This window comes from Rhinichthys klamathensis, unplaced genomic scaffold, assembly GCF_029890125.1.
Source record: "Rhinichthys klamathensis goyatoka isolate OS25496 unplaced genomic scaffold, OSU_Roscu_1.1 h1tg000191l_1, whole genome shotgun sequence".
Classification (NCBI taxonomy): Eukaryota; Metazoa; Chordata; class Actinopteri; order Cypriniformes; family Leuciscidae; genus Rhinichthys; species Rhinichthys klamathensis.
The window spans coordinates 3,137,937-3,155,116 of record NW_026606717.1 but is presented as its reverse complement, the minus strand read 5'-3'; the positions used below and the strand labels follow the sequence as shown (position 1 = coordinate 3,155,116).

At 44.4% G+C, this 17,180-nt stretch overlaps 2 protein-coding genes across 2 annotated transcripts in view; both read left to right on the top strand.

Moving 5' to 3' along the window:
* The window catches only part of adamts2a (ADAM metallopeptidase with thrombospondin type 1 motif, 2a), a 96,367-nt gene that overhangs the window by 45,549 nt on the left and 33,638 nt on the right, over window positions 1-17,180 (top strand). The window lies entirely within an intron of this gene.
* Window positions 11,546-13,135, top strand: LOC130095381 (uncharacterized). The gene is made up of 2 exons (XM_056262115.1): window positions 11,546-11,911; window positions 12,036-13,135. The coding sequence occupies exons 1-2, from the start codon at window positions 11,717-11,719 to the stop codon at window positions 13,113-13,115; spliced, it is 1,275 nt and encodes a 424-aa protein (XP_056118090.1). The 5' UTR covers window positions 11,546-11,716; the 3' UTR covers window positions 13,116-13,135.

The window sequence follows — 17,180 nt, the reverse complement described above, 5'->3', positions numbered from 1 at the left end:
CCAGTTACATCTGTCAGCATTGATTTAAAAACCAAGCTGTATACTTGTTTTGCATGGAAATTTGTTTTGTTTTGCAATGTGTTTTGCAATAATCATGTCTAATTTGATTCAAAATTAACTTTACCATCAGAAATGTAAACACGAAACAGTGTCTCAGAGGTATGTTTATACAGAAAAAAGCATGTCAAAAGAGCTTCCACTGCCATATTCAAAGAGGATTTCTCCGGTTGTTAACAGATCTGAATGACTTTGATTTCATTTTCAAAGCAAAGGTTCTACTTGAAAGCTTCTAAAAGATTCAGTTTTCATTTTATCCTTGCAGATTCCCGTTTCCTGAATACAAATAACCCTGATATGTCAGAACTGACAAGCCCAGCACTCATTGATTCGAATGAATTATGATAATTGGCTACAGTTACTAACTGCCTGGCCTTCATCAATATTCTGTACATCAGCATCGTCCCTTGCAGACCGGTGTTGGAAACCCCAGCTACAGTTGAAAACGCCAATGACTTCAGGCCAAGGGATAACTGGGAGCAGACGTGGTCTATCAGAATGGCAACCCGAATATAAGATGCTAGTTTGTAGCTTTCTATTTTTAGCCAATAGCAAAAGAACGCAGTGGCACATTCAAGGCTGTTACCCTTGAAATACGATGACTGTGGGATTCGGTTGGGTGTCATCTGACATTGTGATACCGCATATACCCGAATATAAGACGACCCTGAATATAAGACGACCCCCCCATTTTCCAGACTTATTTTTGGGGGAAAATAGATTTTTGTGGAAAAAATCTGGTTTTCAACAGAAAATAATTTTAAGAGCAAATTTCCGAGGCGTTGTTCCAAAAGCCTTGCATCACCTGTGCCTCGTGTAGAGGCCCGCTCGTCGGCGGAGACCGGCACATATGCGCTTCCTGATTGGCCATGACTGCGGCTGCCCTGAGTGCGACGGGATGGATTTAAGCACCCTGCGGGGTCGTCTGGCCTTTTTCGACGACGATCCGGCTCCCGCTCTCTCTCCCTCCCTTTCTCCCTCCCTCTGCTCGAGCCGTGCAAGAAAAAGCGCCGTTCACAGAGGATGCCAGAGCGGACGGAGACAAGCGAGCAGAGACCCGCCCCCCCCCTGTTCACAAATCGCGTCTTTTGCGCGCTCAAGTTCGTTATTTCAAATTTAGGCGCGCTCATAATGAAAGCGACACGCTCGTTTTTTCCAAGCGCGAGAAAAAGTCTATCAATCGATTCCTCCACTCGACTATAAGATGACCCTGAATATAAGACGACCCCCCATTTTTCAGCCGATTCTTAGCACAAAAACCTCGTCTTATATTCGGGTATATACGGTACTTGCTTGACTGTAACAATGAGCGTATAGTATAATGATGCTGACTTTACAGTCACTTCATAGTTTTACCTTAAAGGGATAGTTCACCCCAAAACGTCTCGGTTACGTATGTAACCCTAGTTCCCTGAATAGGGAACGAGACGCTGCGTCAAACGCTGTGGAAACGGCCCTGCGTGAGTGCATCATGAAACATGTATGGAATCAGTCCAATGGCGAGACGGAACGTTATAGGCGGGTGACGTCATCGACCAGGAAACTATAAAGCACCCCGAAATCACAACCGCGACAGCTTCTGATAGGCCTGAAGCAAGTCGATCACGGGCATGCCGGGAGTATGGCAGAAACGCGCAGCGTCTCATTCCCTATTCAGGGAACTAGGGTTACATACGTAACCAAGACGTTCCCTTTCAAGGGAACTCGAGCTGCGTCAAACACTGTGGGAACGCTAATACCCACGTCGCCATAAGAGCAAGTGCCCGCCTGTGTGAAGTCAAAGCGCACATTCAGACGAAAGCACCCGCGCCCCAGGAGTGGAGCTGAGGTCTAGGTCGTAAAACCTGACGAATGTATGTGGTGAGGACCAGCCTGCCGCATCACAAACATCATGAAGGGAAACTCCTGACAAACGAGCTTTGTAAGCAGCCATACTCCTAGTAGAGTGAGCTCGAACAGCCAAAGGTGAAGGCTGACCAGCCGACTCGTAAGCAAGTGAGATGGCCTCTACCACCCACTTGCTCATCTTCTGTTTAGATGCAGGACACCCCTTCCTGGGTGACCCAAAGCAAATGAACAACTGTTCAGATTTCCTCCACAGGGCAGCTCTGTAGACATAAGCATCTAAAGCCCTGACTGGGCAGAGTAAGTTAAGTTTCTCCTGGTCTGACGACATAAATGGAGGAGGACAGAAAGCCTGCAGTACTATAGGTCTAGCAATGTTAGTAGGGACTGTAAGAAAAAATGATGTAGATGTCGAAGATCTCAAAAATGAAGTTTATTACAGCATAGCAGTGGCAAGGGACACGAAGCACCTTGGGTTCACTGGCGTCAGAATGAACCCCGAACTCATCCCAGTGTAAACATTTTATACCGTCTTACATCTGTCTTTCCCCTTAGCATGTAAATGAAGCTCTCTCTTAAATGTAAATTGAGAATAACAAATTCGTCTTCTCTCTCAGCGTGGAGCTGAAACTCTATCTTAAATGTAAATTGAAGAGAACTAAAAGTGGTACCTCTGTGTCCATGTCTTTGATATTCTTTCAAATAAGAACGGCCACATGTTTAAGGTGATAACATCTCTTTAAAGCTCCCTAATCAAGATGGTTCTTGAATACCCGCTGTCATTCCCACGCTATAGGTAATAAACGTGACTCTGTGATACTTTTAAGATTGTAAGGAATTAATTCTATGATCAATAAGCTCTTTTAAGTGAAGGAACATTTCAATATATCTATATTGGAGTGGAAGTTGGATCGGAGCAGACTATAATTTCTTACAGACCCCCCTTTGATGCTCTTGGCCCAAAAGTAGCATCACATCCACTCCCTTTTCCTAAATAACACCTCCCTTCCCTGGTGGGCAGGTGCCCAGTGGCGGTGGAATCCTGGCTTAGGTTGTCCCCCTATGGCCATCGGAGAATCTTGCACACTGGTTACAGCTCTACTTCACTTGAGCAGAATTATCATAGTTGGTGTTAAGAAATTTTTATTTTTTTTATTTGGAAAAGTATTTCTTGGGTTTGAGAGAGGTAATCAAGAACCATCACATCCAACGGGAGCGTCCAATTTTGATCATAGAATTATCTTCAACCTGACGTTTCAACATTGAACACATACAGCATAACATAATGTACTGACCGATAATAAGAATGCATACATACACATACAGCTGTTTTAAAGGTTACATTCCAAATTAAACCAGCAAAGGCAATATCTAAATCTCCATCATGCATTTGTTTTGCCAAAATCTTTGTCTTTTTCTTCAAGGCCTTGTTGGGCTCACAATGTGTATCAGTGATGTTAGCATATTGTTTTAGTTTTGATCAATTCAAACAATCAACAATCAATAGACTGTGTGTTTCATTTTGTCATGTGTTTTGTGTCCATTTTCTCAGTGTGGGCATCCTTTATCCACATGTATGCATCCAATAGACAATAATATATCTAATGTGAATGAGTATGCATATATTTGTCTCTTCATGTGCAGTAAGTCTGTGTATTTGCGCATTTCTTAGAGTGGGTATGTCTTCTGCCCACTTGTTTTCCATCTATGTGCAAGACTGCTGTCCGTAGTCTCTGAAATGGTTTGATCTCTTCTTGTTTCTTTTCTCACTGTCCATTCTTTTTCACATGGACCATACTGTAAGTCCTTCTAGAATAAGCAGTCACTGGTGTTGTTCAAGTCTGTGTCTCTTCATCAGTTCCATCCATCCCATGGTGGGTCTCAGGGTTTCTAAGTCTTTTAGGTCTGGAGTTCTGGATCTTGCAGGTCTGGAAATCTCTGTATTGTGTTCTTTTTCTTGAGGAAATCCCCTGGCTCCACTGATTCTACTTCCTTCTCGTCCTTCAAACGACCATGCCATCTTTCTCCAGGAGGTTACACGTTTCAGACAAAACATCTTGATGCTTTTCTGAAACAATTATCAAAAGAAGAGGTTGCCCCCCTTTCCCCCACAATCATCTTTTCACATTCAAACATCAAAGTCACAGAAGTTTAATCTCAAAACATCAAACATCTGTAATGTTTTTTTAAAAATTATTTCTAAACATAATGCCATCAAAACATTTGTTATAAATTACACCTACATAGCAATGCTAATAAAACATGTTCCATAAATCATAAAGAATCACCCCCCTTTTGATAGTAAACCCTTTTCTAAAATGTGTTACTATCATAAAACTAATTCTAATTTGCATCAGCATCTGCTTGTGACTGAGCTACAGTCTTGTTGCTCATGCGGTGATATGTTTGACAAGGTGTGAATCGCTTCTTTATTTCCTTGCAACAGTTCCAACTGGGTTTCTAAATTGCCTATTTTCTTGAGCAAACCACGATAGCCCATCTTTCTTTTGTGTGAAAAGTGACACTGTCTTGCCTTGTGCCCCATCAGTCCACAAGCAAAACAAACAACTTCCTGATCTTCCTTTCTTTTCTCCAAACAGTGCCTTGCAATGTGACCATCCTTTCCACATGCATGACAGACAAAGCTTTGAAGAGGTCTCTCATTGTCTTGACAATGTCTAGCAATGTGACCGGCTTTTCCACATGCATAGCAAAGAATAACACCTTCTGAATTTATTCTTGTAAATCTCCTTGGTCTATGATGGAAACCATTAGACAATGTAGTAGAACATTCTCTCCCGCCAAAGGCAGAAACTGGATGTCTAGATTTGACAGTTTTCATTTGACTATTTGCATTAGCATTATTGTTGTAAAACTGTGTCATTTTACCAATAATGTCATTATATTCAGAGAGTGGTGTCACAAGCATTGTCACAGCAGACCGGGTGAGTGGGTCACATTTGTTAATCAAGGCAGACTTGAAACTGACATCATTCTTAGTAATATCAGGATTCCCACTGAAAGTTTTAAACATCTCCAATAATCGTTCTGAAAATCCAGCTGGATGCTCCCCTTTCCTCATGTGCATTTCAGATATTTTATCCCAATTAACTGACATCACACCTAAGACTTCAAGCAGTGCCTTTTTCCTCTCTGACTTATTAGCCTTTCGGTCCTTTACTTTCTGAGTTAAGGCTCCAGACAAAGTGTCAGGCAAGCACATTCTTAACAAAACGCACACATCACCATCTGTTAAATTGTACACTTCAGCATATTCCTCCAAGTTTTTCAGAAAATCTAGTGGATCTTGTTTGACAGGATCAAATCTACCAATATTCTTGATCACAGTTTCTAGTTCAGTTGGATTAAATCCTCGGACTATGGTAGAGGTTATTGGTTCTTCTCTTCCTTCAATAGCACATATAGCGGTAGTAGTATGGACTGGTGCCATGGGAAATCTGACTCTACAGTCTGAGTATTGGCTACTAAATGACTGAGTATCTTTTTCCCAACCCTCAGCTCTGTCTTCCTGCAAATCTGGCATTTCTGGAACTGGGTTACACAATGTGACACCTAATAATGTCTTACTACAGTTTTTCTCAGTTGTGCCACTCTTTATCATAAACTGATAAGCTGCCTTAGCTTCCTCCAAATTGTTGGACAATGTTTCCACAGATGATTTAAGCAAACTATTGTTAGTTCTCAGAAGTGCAATCTCATTCAGCATCTTGACCTTTTCTTCTTTCCATATCATGTCACTAGCCAGGTAATTTTTGGTAGAAATTACCCCAACACTGAGTCGCTCATTTTCAGCCTCTAACTCATCTAGTCTCCTCCTCGTTACTTTGTATGAAGCAAAAAGTGCTTGAAGCGCATTAGCAATTTTCCCATTTTTGTTCTTAGGCATTTTGGGATCATTTTCAAACTTAGAGATAGCCCACTTGTACGGTTTATCAACAATATTCTCTATTCCATCAAACATTCCCTGAGAACCATGTTTGGCAATGTATTTAAGAATAATTTCTTCCATTTTCAAAAGTCTTATCGGGCTTTAGAGTATCTCGTGATCTAATTGTTATTCACAAAGTCTGATTTTAAATAACTACACGTTATCTAGTTCCTTTAAGATATCCGTTAGTTTATATCCGTTAGCCACACTACCCGAGGCTTAACTTAACCATGGCCGCAGTCCTTTGGACCTTAAATTTCACTACACAAAACAGTTTTTAAAAAAAAAGAACACGTCACAGTACGTCGGACAAAACCACACTACGTCGGGTTTTATGTTATTTTCTTAAAACAGTTTACTTATCCACAGTACTTCGGGCTTAAACAATATTTATAAAATTTAAAACACTGCCATAGTACGTCGGGCAAAACCACACTGCTTCGGGTTCTTGTTTTAAATTTCACAGAGCCACAGTGTTAGATTTACTAATCTACTACACTATAAAACACAATCGTTGTGAAATAATTCTGTGACCACACTGCGTCGGGTCTATTCAATTACTTTAGAATTTCCTCAGAATTATTACAACTTTCACAATCGGTTTCAAATAGGCTGCATACACTTTTGTTTCGGTTACTTTAGAAACAACTGATCTAATATAATTCTGCCACCTCACTACTTCGGGTTGATTCAATTACTTTAGGACAGGTGTGCCCAACCCTGCTCCTGCCGATCGACTGTCCTGCACAGTTCATCTCCAACCCTAATCAAACACACCTGAAGCAACCAATTAAGGTCTTCAGGCTCACTTGAAAATTAAAGGCAGGTGTGTTTAATTAGGGTTGGAGATAAACTGTGCAGGACAGTCGATCGGCAGGAGCAGGGTTGGGCACCCCTGCTTTAGGATCTTAAAGGTGCCCTAGAATGTTTTTTTTTTTTTTTTTTATAATGTTTCCTGGGTTACCCTTATAATGTTAGTATGTTTTTTAGATAAAAAATAATCATAATTTAGAAATAAATGGCATTTTTCCTAGCCTGCTTTTAGCCTCTGATTTGAACACTCTGTTTAAAGGGGCGTGTCTGCTGTGGGATTCAGTGTAACCGCGGCCACTGCTGTGATTGGCTGACATGCTTGCATATGAAATAGCTACGCATTACATGTGAAACTCTCTCCCGAATACTTTTACTACTGCTATTATACGTTTTTACTATAACAGCTATCGAGATTAACGAATCGTGAGATGTTTTTAAAGTATTTAGATCTATTCCCATCACATAAAATGTTGCCGTGATGAGCATTGAGCAGATGACAGTGTGTTGATCGCGAGAATGAAGATCTTATCATTGCAAAGCAGTTTCTGCACTCTCTAATGCTTTCCCCAATGCAAACACGATGATGTAAATACAGTAAGAGCTTCGTTGTGCAGTAACGTGCGTCATTGATTTCATAACGAGTTTGGCAAGTGTCCAGATAAACTCGCGCTGTGTGGAAAGATTGTTCTTTGATCGCTTTCTGTATATAATTTGTTCACAATTTAAATACGATTATTTTCATCCTACTAAAAGAAACGGTGTGAAGCTGATATTTTAGTCACTGGCTTGACTTACTGATGCATAAACAGTATTGAACGATTTTGAGAGAAAGATTACCTGTCTGAACTTGAACAATTACACATCAGAAAGTGTTGCTTGGTAGCTCGATCCGAGGCCAGCTCTGTATTGGCCCAAGTTGAGGAAACAGTCGGTGAAATGTTTGGAAATTTCCAGAGAAAATAAAATTAACCCATTGTTTCTTCAGAGGCTCAGATGAAGGAACTAAAAAATACTTTTGTGTTCATGTGTACATCCACACTGAGCAACTGCCATGCTTCGGCTGCGCAGTTCCGCCTGGCATTGAGGGCTGGCATTATGCAAATATTTGGAGGCGTACATATTAATGATCCCGACTATTGCGTCACAGTCGGTATTGTGTGGAGAACCGACCGTTTTTCAGGGGTGTTTTTCATAAACGTGAATTAAATGAGAACGCGAAAACAGTCCAGTTTGAGGTTCACTCTATGTCATGTCCATGCACTGAACTCTTGTTATTTGACTATACCAAGGTGAATTCAATTTTGAATTATAGGTCACCTTTAACAGAATTTATAAGAGACCAACACAAAGTTTCAGTTACTTTAGAAACTTTACACTTAAGCACTTTGTTTCAACTACTTTAGAAACAACAAATCCAATATAACTCTGCCGCCACACTGCTTCGGGCTGATTCAGTTCCGTTAGAATCTTAAACAAAATCGTACAGAATAGGCTTAACAACTCCTCCTGCTAATACTGAATAAACCAAATTCTCTTCTGTCCTTAAATTTTCCTTTTCTAGATTTTTTTAAACGAGGGGTTTCCTGACAAAAAAACAGCATAAATGAAAGAAAACAGCTTTTTCTTACCTTTCCCCACTTTTTGTTGGAAACTCCTAGAAGGGTGGCTCGCCAATGTAAGAAAAAATGATGTAGATGTCGAAGATCTCAAAAATGAAGTTTATTACAGCATAGCAGTGGCAAGGGACACGAAGCACCTTGGGTTCACTGGCGTCAGAATGAACCCCGAACTCATCCCAGCGTAAACATTTTATACCGTCTTACATCTGTCTTTCCCCTCAGCATGTAAATGAAGCTCTCTCTTAAATGTAAATTGAGAATAACAAATTCGTCTTCTCTCTCAGCGTGGAGCTGAAACTCTATCTTAAATGTAAATTGAAGAGAACTAAAAGTGGTACCTCTGTGTCCATGTCTTTGATATTCTTTCAAATAAGAACGGCCACATGTTTAAGGTGATAACATCTCTTTAAAGCTCCCTAATCAAGATGGTTCTTGAATACCCGCTGTCATTCCCACGCTATAGGTAATAAACGTGACTCTGTGATACTTTTAAGATTGTAAGGAATTAATTCTATGATAAATAAGCTCTTTTAAGTGAAGGAACATTTCAATATATCTATATTGGAGTGGAAGTTGGATCGGAGCAGACTATAATTTCTTACAGGACCTTAGGAACATAACCTTGCCTAGGATGGAGGAAGGCCTTCACCATACCGGGCGGAAATTCCAGACACGAGGGAGCAACCGAGAGTGCTTGAATGTCTCCAATTCTCTTAAGAGACGAGATAGCGAGAAGAAAGATAGTTTTAAGAGTGATGAACTTCTCAGGAAGGAGCCAGGGAGAGACCTTCTAATACAATGGCCAAATCCCAGGCCCTCGTGCGAAGTGCTGGCCTCAGCCTCAAAGTACCACGAAGAAAGCGTGTTATAAGTGGGTGTCTCCCCAAAGAGACTCCACTCAAAGGGACGTGGTAAGCAGCTAGTGCCGCTACGTACACCTTTAGTGTGGGGGGATAACCCTGTGGAGAAACGTTCCTGCAGGAACTACAGCACTGCACCCACTGGGCAGTTAACTGGGTCTAGCTGGTGTTCTCCACACCAAGAAGTGAATAATTTCCACTTATTACCTTTATTTAACCAGGAAAAGTCCCATTGAGTTACAGTAACTCTTCTTACAGGGAGTACAGGCGGCCAACAAGTTTAAAAAAAATTAAAAATAAATAAAAGACAGGACAAAAATTACATATTACACCACAAATCTCTATACATACACTAACAAAACATTTTACCTACTTACATAAGCAGATACAGACATACAATTTAAAGGGCACCTAGTTAAAATCAATTCTTCAAGGCATATAACTTCCTCGTCGAAGGAGCTCTGGAGTGAAGGATGGTCTCAACAGACCTGAACTTATGAGCTGGGCCCCCTCAGAGGCCAAGCCCACAGTTTCCATAGTTTTGGGCGGGGGTGAAGGATCAACCCACTCGCCTGAGAGAGAAGGTCCCTCCTGATCGGAATCTCCAGAGGAGAGCCGTCGAGGAGAGACACTAGGTCCGCAAATCATACTCGGGCCGGCCAGTACGAGGCTACCAACAGTAGACTGACCCCGTCCCGGCGAACCCTCTCCAGAACTCCTGGGAGCAGAGCGATCGGGGGAAAAGCATACAGACGCGACCTCGGCCACGCCTGTACCATAGCGTCCAACCCCAGAGGGGCTGGATGGCTCAGGGAGAACCACAGTGGACAGTGTGATGTCTCCCTGGACGCAAACAGGTCTACCTCGGCACGACCGAAATGCTTCCAAAGGAGCTCTACCACCTCGGGGTGAAGTTTCCATTCCCCGTGCCTCGGCCCCTGCCTCAACAGGATGTCCGCCCCCTGATTCAAATACCCTGGGAGATAAATCGCCCTCAATGAAAGAAGCTTCCCGTGGGACCATAGAAGGATCTGGCGAGCCAGCTTGTATAATGGGCGCGAACGCAGACCCCCCTGATGGTTTATGTAGGAGACCACCGATGTGTTGTTGGACCGGACAAGAACATGATGGCCTCTCAGGTCTGGAAGGAAGTGTTTCAGAGCCTGAAACACCGCCAAAATTTCTAAGCAATTTATGTGCCACGAAAGATGATAATCCTGCCACAGACCCTGGGCTGGACGACCACTCATGATCGCCCCCCAACCTGTGAGGGAAGCATCTGTCGTTAGCGTTACACAACGACAAAGAGCTCCCAACACAGGTCCTTGGGACAGAAACCAAGACTCCCTCCACATGACCAGAGCACGGAGGCCACGCCGCGTGACTTTGATTGTGCGAAGCAGGTTTCCCCTCGGGGAGAACCCCTTGGTCCTGAGCCACCACTGTAACGGTCTCATGTGCAGCAGGCCGCAAGATATAACACTGGACGCTGCCGCCATAAGACCCAGCAGTCTCTGGAACTGCTTTACAGTGAGCAACTGGCCTAGCTTCACCTGTTTTACGGCTGAGAGAATCGAAGTGATGCGGGCAGGAGACAAACGCGCCCGCATTGTTACCGAATCCCACAACACCCCCAGAAAAGAGGTCCTCTGTGATGGAGATAGCACACTTTTCTTGGCATTCAGCCCCAACCCCAATCTCTTGATGTGAGCGAGGACGACATCTCGATGCCGAACCGCTTGCTGCTCCGATTGAGCTAGGATCAACCAATCGTCGATATAGTTTAGGATGCAAATGCCCTGGAGTCGCAGCGGGACTAACTGCTATGCACTTCGTGAATGTGCGGGGAGATAAAGCTAGACCGAATGGAAGAACACGGTATTGGTATGCTTCGCCCCCGAAAGCGAACCTCAGGAACTTCCTGTGTTGCGGAAGAATGGAGATGTGAAAATACGCGTCCTTTAGATCTATCGTGACAAACCAGTCCTCGGATCTGATTTGTGACACGATCTGCTTGAGAGTGAGCATCTTGAACTTGAGCTTCCCTACTGAACGAGGCGCAGATCAAAGATTGGACGCAACCCCCCATCCTTCTTTGGAACGATGAAATATCGGCTGTAATAACCTGACTCTCTGCTTGGAGGAGGAACCCGTTCTATAGCCTCCTTTTGCAGGAGCATTTTCACCTTCTGTTCCATTACCAGAGCCTGCTCGGGGCCCACCACGGTGGGCAGGATCCCGCTGAATCGAGGTGGAGGAGATCTGAACTGGATAGCATAACCTTTCTCTATCGACTGCAGGACCCACTGAGATACTCTTGGAAGACTTTTCCACTCCGCCAGAAAATCTACTAAGGGTACCTGGAACTAATGGCGCTTTTCCATTACCAGTACCAGCTCGACTCGGCTCGACTCGCCTCGGCTCGCCTCGACTCGGCTCGCTTTTCGCTCCGTTTTCCATTGCAGATAGTACCGCCACAAATAGTACCCGGTCGTCATAGCGACGCCGCAGGAAACTGCCGTGACGTAATCTTATACGCGACACACATCCGCTACCCACACACACACAGGACAATGGAGGAAATCGAGTGTATGCTGTTTTTGATCCTCGGGATGTGGCTGTTTCTCACAGCAAGAAGACAAACGTTGTTTCATGAGAGGCTGAGGGCAGCAAAACGAAACACTGCTGAAAAAAACAGGAGAGTTTGGGAATTACTACAGAGTTCAGACTACGAGACGAATCCGGTTGTTCAAAGCCGACGCAAGAGGGTAAGTTATGCTAACATAGCTAACGTTTGCATATGTGTAAATACTATACTATATGCAAAGTATTTAATCAACTTTATAGCTACCAGTATTACGTACTAAAATGTGCATGGTTTATGTGTTTCAGATCTGTTTAGCTTTGCAAAGTCGCCGCGGCAAACCGTCTGTTTGGGCTTTCAACCGAGCTACCGAGTGGTGGGATGTTATTGTTCCTGGTTTCACAAACGCGCAGTGGGTTCAGAACTTCAGAATGTCGGAAGAAACATTCATATATTTGTACAACAAACTGCGTCCAGTGATGGAGAGACAAGACACAAGCTTCCGCAAGTGTGTTCCTCTAAAGAAGAGAGTGGCCATCGCTCTATGGAAGCTTGCGACCGGTTCAGAGTACAGAACTGTCGGCCATCTTTTCGGAGTTAGCATAACAACTGTTTGCCGGTGTGTTCAAGAGTTCACTGCTGCTGCAGAAACGTTGTTGGTTCCCGAACAAATCCGTTACCCAGACCAGGAGAAGTTTGAAGAAATGGCTGCCTACATTGAGAACAGATGGGGGCTCCCGCAGTGTGTTGGTGCTATTGATGGGTCACACATACCCATTTTGGCACCACAGGAGTACCACTGTGACTATTTCAACCGTAAAGGTTGGCACTCCATCGTCCTTCAAGGTGTTGTAGATGGAAAAGGACTGTTCTGGAACGTGTTTGCAGGACTGCCTGGCAGCTTGCATGATGCTCGTGTTTTAAGACTGTCCACATTGTGGGAGTTGGCCAGCCGTGGCAACCACTTTCCAGCTTACACCAGGAATATTGGTGGGGTGAATGTTGCCTACTACATCCTGGGAGATTCTGCCTATCCCCTGCAGAACTGGCTCCTAAAGCCATTCACTGACACTGGACGGCTGACAGTAGAACAGCAGATCTACAACAAGAAAATATGTCGAGCACGGGTAGTGGTTGAAAACGCTTTTGGTAGACTGAAGGGAAGGTGGCGTTGCCTCATGAAAAGAAATGACTGCGACGTTACAATCGTGAAATCTATGATTCTTACTTGCTGTGCTTTGCATAACCTTTGTGAGAGTCATGGAGAGGACTATGACGATGACTGGGATGCACCTGCAGCAGCAGAGCCTGTGGTGCCAGTGGCACAGGGTGTTGAGGAGGAGGGCAGAGATGTACGGGAGGGTCTGATGCGTTATTTTAATTGCTAAATAAATACATTATCATTAAATATGTTGTCTCTGCTGTTTTTCATTAAAGGTTATCACAGTATAAAATCTGAAAATACTTGTTTAAACCCTTGTAAAAAAGCAAACCATCAAAAAAAGACACTGTTTGTAATAAGTTTCAAAAAGGTTTTATTTAAACACGCATACAAATAGAAAAAAATATAATATTAATATAAATTCACACATCCAACTATATACATATGTTACATGTAGTGCAAACATTAAATTAAAATAAACAAAGGGGTTTCAGTCCAGGGGCGGTGGAACAGCATCCCGCCGGTTCAGTGCCTGGACAAGCTGGCTCAGGGTTCCCAGAAAGGCCTGGTTGAAGGACGACATTGCAGCCATCTCCTCTCTCCTTAAAGCCGCTTCTAGTTCTCGGGCATGTGCTGCATCATCGAGTGCCATCTGTAAATGGCGCTCCCGCTGTGCCCGGTTCAATTCCAGCTGCTCGACATCCGATGTCTGCATCTCCCTCAGGACAGTCAGATGCTCCTGTTCCCTCTTTCGTTTACTCCGTCCTGGCCAAAAAATAATTACAATGAATGAGTTATAAAGAAAAACGGACAAGTCACGTTTCATTCAAAGGTTGTGTGTGTTGTAAATTGTTCACACGTATTATCATTACAGCTTCTACATAAAAAAAGACAAGCCCACAACTTACTATTACTTATATAGTATATAACGACTTAACATCTGAGCCCAACTATTTTAGTAAATGTCAACTTTAAAATACCATGTGTACAGTATAGGTGTACGTCTGGAAAGTTATAAAAATACTGAACAGGTTTATTAATGAATCCTGCATTCCCATAACTGGGAATGCTTCCTGTTGTTATGCAAGTACGTTTACGTTATATTAATGAGTTATTGATACGATGAATGATATATTAAAAAGTGTGTATAGATTCACAGACAACAGGCTAGAAGAGTTGACTTTTTCTCCAATTATACTAACCGGTTGCCGGTGTCGACGCTGCTGCGGGTCTCGGTGTCGACGCTGCTGATCTTGTTGGTGTCGATGGTGCCGCTGGTGCTGGTGCCGACGTGGCATCAGTGGGAAGGAATCTAGATAGAAAAGGATCATACAAAAGTCAACACAATACGAAAATAGCAATGGCAGATAGTTAGCGGTAGCAGCAATTGTTATCTGCGACACAAGTTTACAGTCTTCGATGTTATAAGTGAGCTTCAGCTTTTCAAAAGCCAGCCTACAGAAAACAAAACTCTCAAGCAGAGTGCGCCTACATGATTAATGTAATGTAAATTTAAAACACTTACCATCCTCCATCAGCGACTCCAACAAACTGGTGGCCGAGTCAAGTCCACCCTCCCTCCCGTTGCTCGCCGGTCTATGGCCGTAGATACCGTCCATCTGTTCGTACCACTTCCAGCTTTTTCGGTTTGAACCACTGCGGCCGTTGTGGTCCTTTACAGCTCTGTAGTCACTTTTCAGTTTTTTTAACTTTTCCCTACATTGCTGGAAAGTCCTGTTGTAGCCATGTGTGGACAGCAGTTCGGAGATTTCTTGATACACTTTTTCGTTCCTAGTTGCCCCATCAAGCTCTCGCTGGATCCTTTCTTCGGCAACCAAACATAGGAAAGTCTGCACCTCCTCGTTTGACCACGGCGTATTCTTCCGAGTTGCCATAATAGTAAGTTTAGTATATCTGGGCAAACTATTTAAAAATGGCGGGGTTATTCTCTGGTTATTCTGGATACTCCGTCTGCCGCGTGCAATGATGACGCAGTGAATAGTGACGATTCTCTCTGACCAATCAGCAGTCGGCATTGTATTACGTCACATTTTAGTATCGCCTTAGCTCGCTTAGAACCTCGCCGGAGGTGGTACGAAAAAAAGTACCCGAAAGCAGGTACAGGTACAACTTTTACACAGTGGAAAACCAAACAAAGGCGAGTCGAGTCGAGCAGTGAATAGTGACGATTCTCTCTGACCAATCAGCAGTCGGCATTGTATTACGTCACATTTTAGTATCGCCTTAGCTCGCTTAGAACCTCGCCGGAGGTGGTACGAAAAAAAGTACCCGAAAGCAGGTACAGGTACAACTTTTACACAGTGGAAAACCAAACAAAGGCGAGTCGAGTCGAGTCGAGCCGAGCCAAGGCGAGCTGGTACTGTGTAGTGGAAAAGCGCCATATGTGGCCTCTGGAATATTTTGAGCAGCAAACGCAGCGCCCTGTAATGGTGCACCGGCAGGGAACGACTGATTCAACTGCTCTGGACCCCTCCTCGGAGGGGGCGAGCGTCCCTCGGGAAAAAGCTCGCTGGGACCGTCTACGCCCCGGCATAAAGGCAGGGTTGGCAGAACGAACCCCTGAGGGCACCGAGAGAGAATGGGCACCGTCTGATGCGGTGAACTCCTTTCTCTCACGGTGGGGACTACCCTCAGCATCCTGACGCCAGTGGCGTCAGGACTTCTTCTTGGACGAAGCCTTCTTGGCCATAATAACTGTCCTCAGATCAGTTTTACCACCAGAAGACTTCGCCTGAGACTGCTCTGTTTTTGTTGCGCCCTGTGCGAGGAGCTTGTTGACGGCTGGGACTGCCCACGCCCAGCAGTCCCTGGGACGTGAATTTTAAGCGGGAGGTACTTTTGAAACGCTGCAGCTTGTTTCTTTTCTTCTTGAAATTTGTCTATGACAGTGTTAACAGCGACACTAAACAGACCAGAGGGAGACAGCGGAGCGTCCAGAAGAAAAGCCTTCTCCTTCATACCAGACAGATTCAACCAAAGATGTCTCTCTGTTTGGCCGACTCCTTGGTGGCACGCAGGGACAAATCAGCAGCCTGACGTAGTTCTCAAACCACGTCAGTACTAACCTCCTCACTTTCACTCACATCCTTCAATAAATCAGCCTGATATGCCTGCAAGATGGACATAGTATGCAAGCATGCAGTGGCCTGACCTGCCGCCAAATATGCTTTGCCTACCAAAGCCGAGGTATTTCTAAGGGGCTTGGAGGGCAAATCTGGTGCCTTAAGAGACGATGCAGACTCAGCAGAGAGATGATTAGCGAGCTCTTCCTCTGTCTTAGGCATCGCCCCATAACCATGTAACTTAGCCCCCGAACTATTAGAGTAAGTGGAAGTCTGGGGGCTAAAAATACGATATGATGCCAGCTTTTTCCACGACTTCGACACCTCGGTGTGGAGGTCGGGAAAAAACGGTAGGCACGCACCGGCGTGGAGGTTGAACATGCGAGGGCAGAAATCTCTCATCCAGTTTGCTTTTAGAAAAAGACTCCTGCCTAACAGCTGGCCACTCAATGCTCAATTTAGCAACAGCACGAGTGAGCACCTCCATCAGCTCCTCATGTTCAGGGGAATGAGGTGACGAGTCCTCAGTATCCCCTGTCTCAACACTGACAACATCCAGCTCCTCAGAACTGGATAGTTGTAGCACTGGTGCCTCAGCCTGGGCGGAAGAAACCGCAGAGCGTGCTTCCAAACCCTTGACAGAGGCACTGGATCTGACAGGTGAAGGCTGAGATAGGGCTGGGCCCGTCTCAAACCCTGCTGTCAGATTCATTTGCGTTCCCCACAACAAGCGCCGCCGCTCTGCCTCGTCAGAAGCGGGACCTGAGCCGGGGGAGCGCGAACCGAACCACTCTCCTTGAAAAGTGATCGGCGGGAGCGGAGTGTTCTTAGCGGAAAACGCTCGCAATGCTCGCAATCAGCTCCCTCGAGAGCTGACTGGGCATGCTGCACTCCCAAACACTCTTTCTATACAGCTGCTTGCTCACCATTTAAATATATATATATATAGTTTTTTATAGTGAAAACTCCTGCCTAGCAGACACTAAATGACAGACAAAAAACACTTGGACAAAATTCACACACAGAGCACTTGCTGAAGGCACAGAAGCTGTCGTGGTTGTGATTTCGGGGTGCTTTATAGTTTCCTGGTCGATGACGTCACCCGCCTATGACATTCCGTCTCGCCATTGGACTGATTCCATACGTGCTTCATGACGCACTCACGCAGGGGCGTTTCCACAGCGTGACATCATTTACTCACCCTTTAA

Bases quoted from the DNA above. Each gene is read 5' to 3' on its own strand.
- LOC130095381 (XM_056262115.1), top strand. From the start codon at position 11,717: ATGGAGGAAATCGAGTGTATGCTGTTTTTGATCCTCGGGATGTGGCTG. The intron at 11,912-12,035 runs GTAAGTTATGCT...TATGTGTTTCAG, and splicing joins TTCAAAGCCGACGCAAGAGG to ATCTGTTTAGCTTTGCAAAG.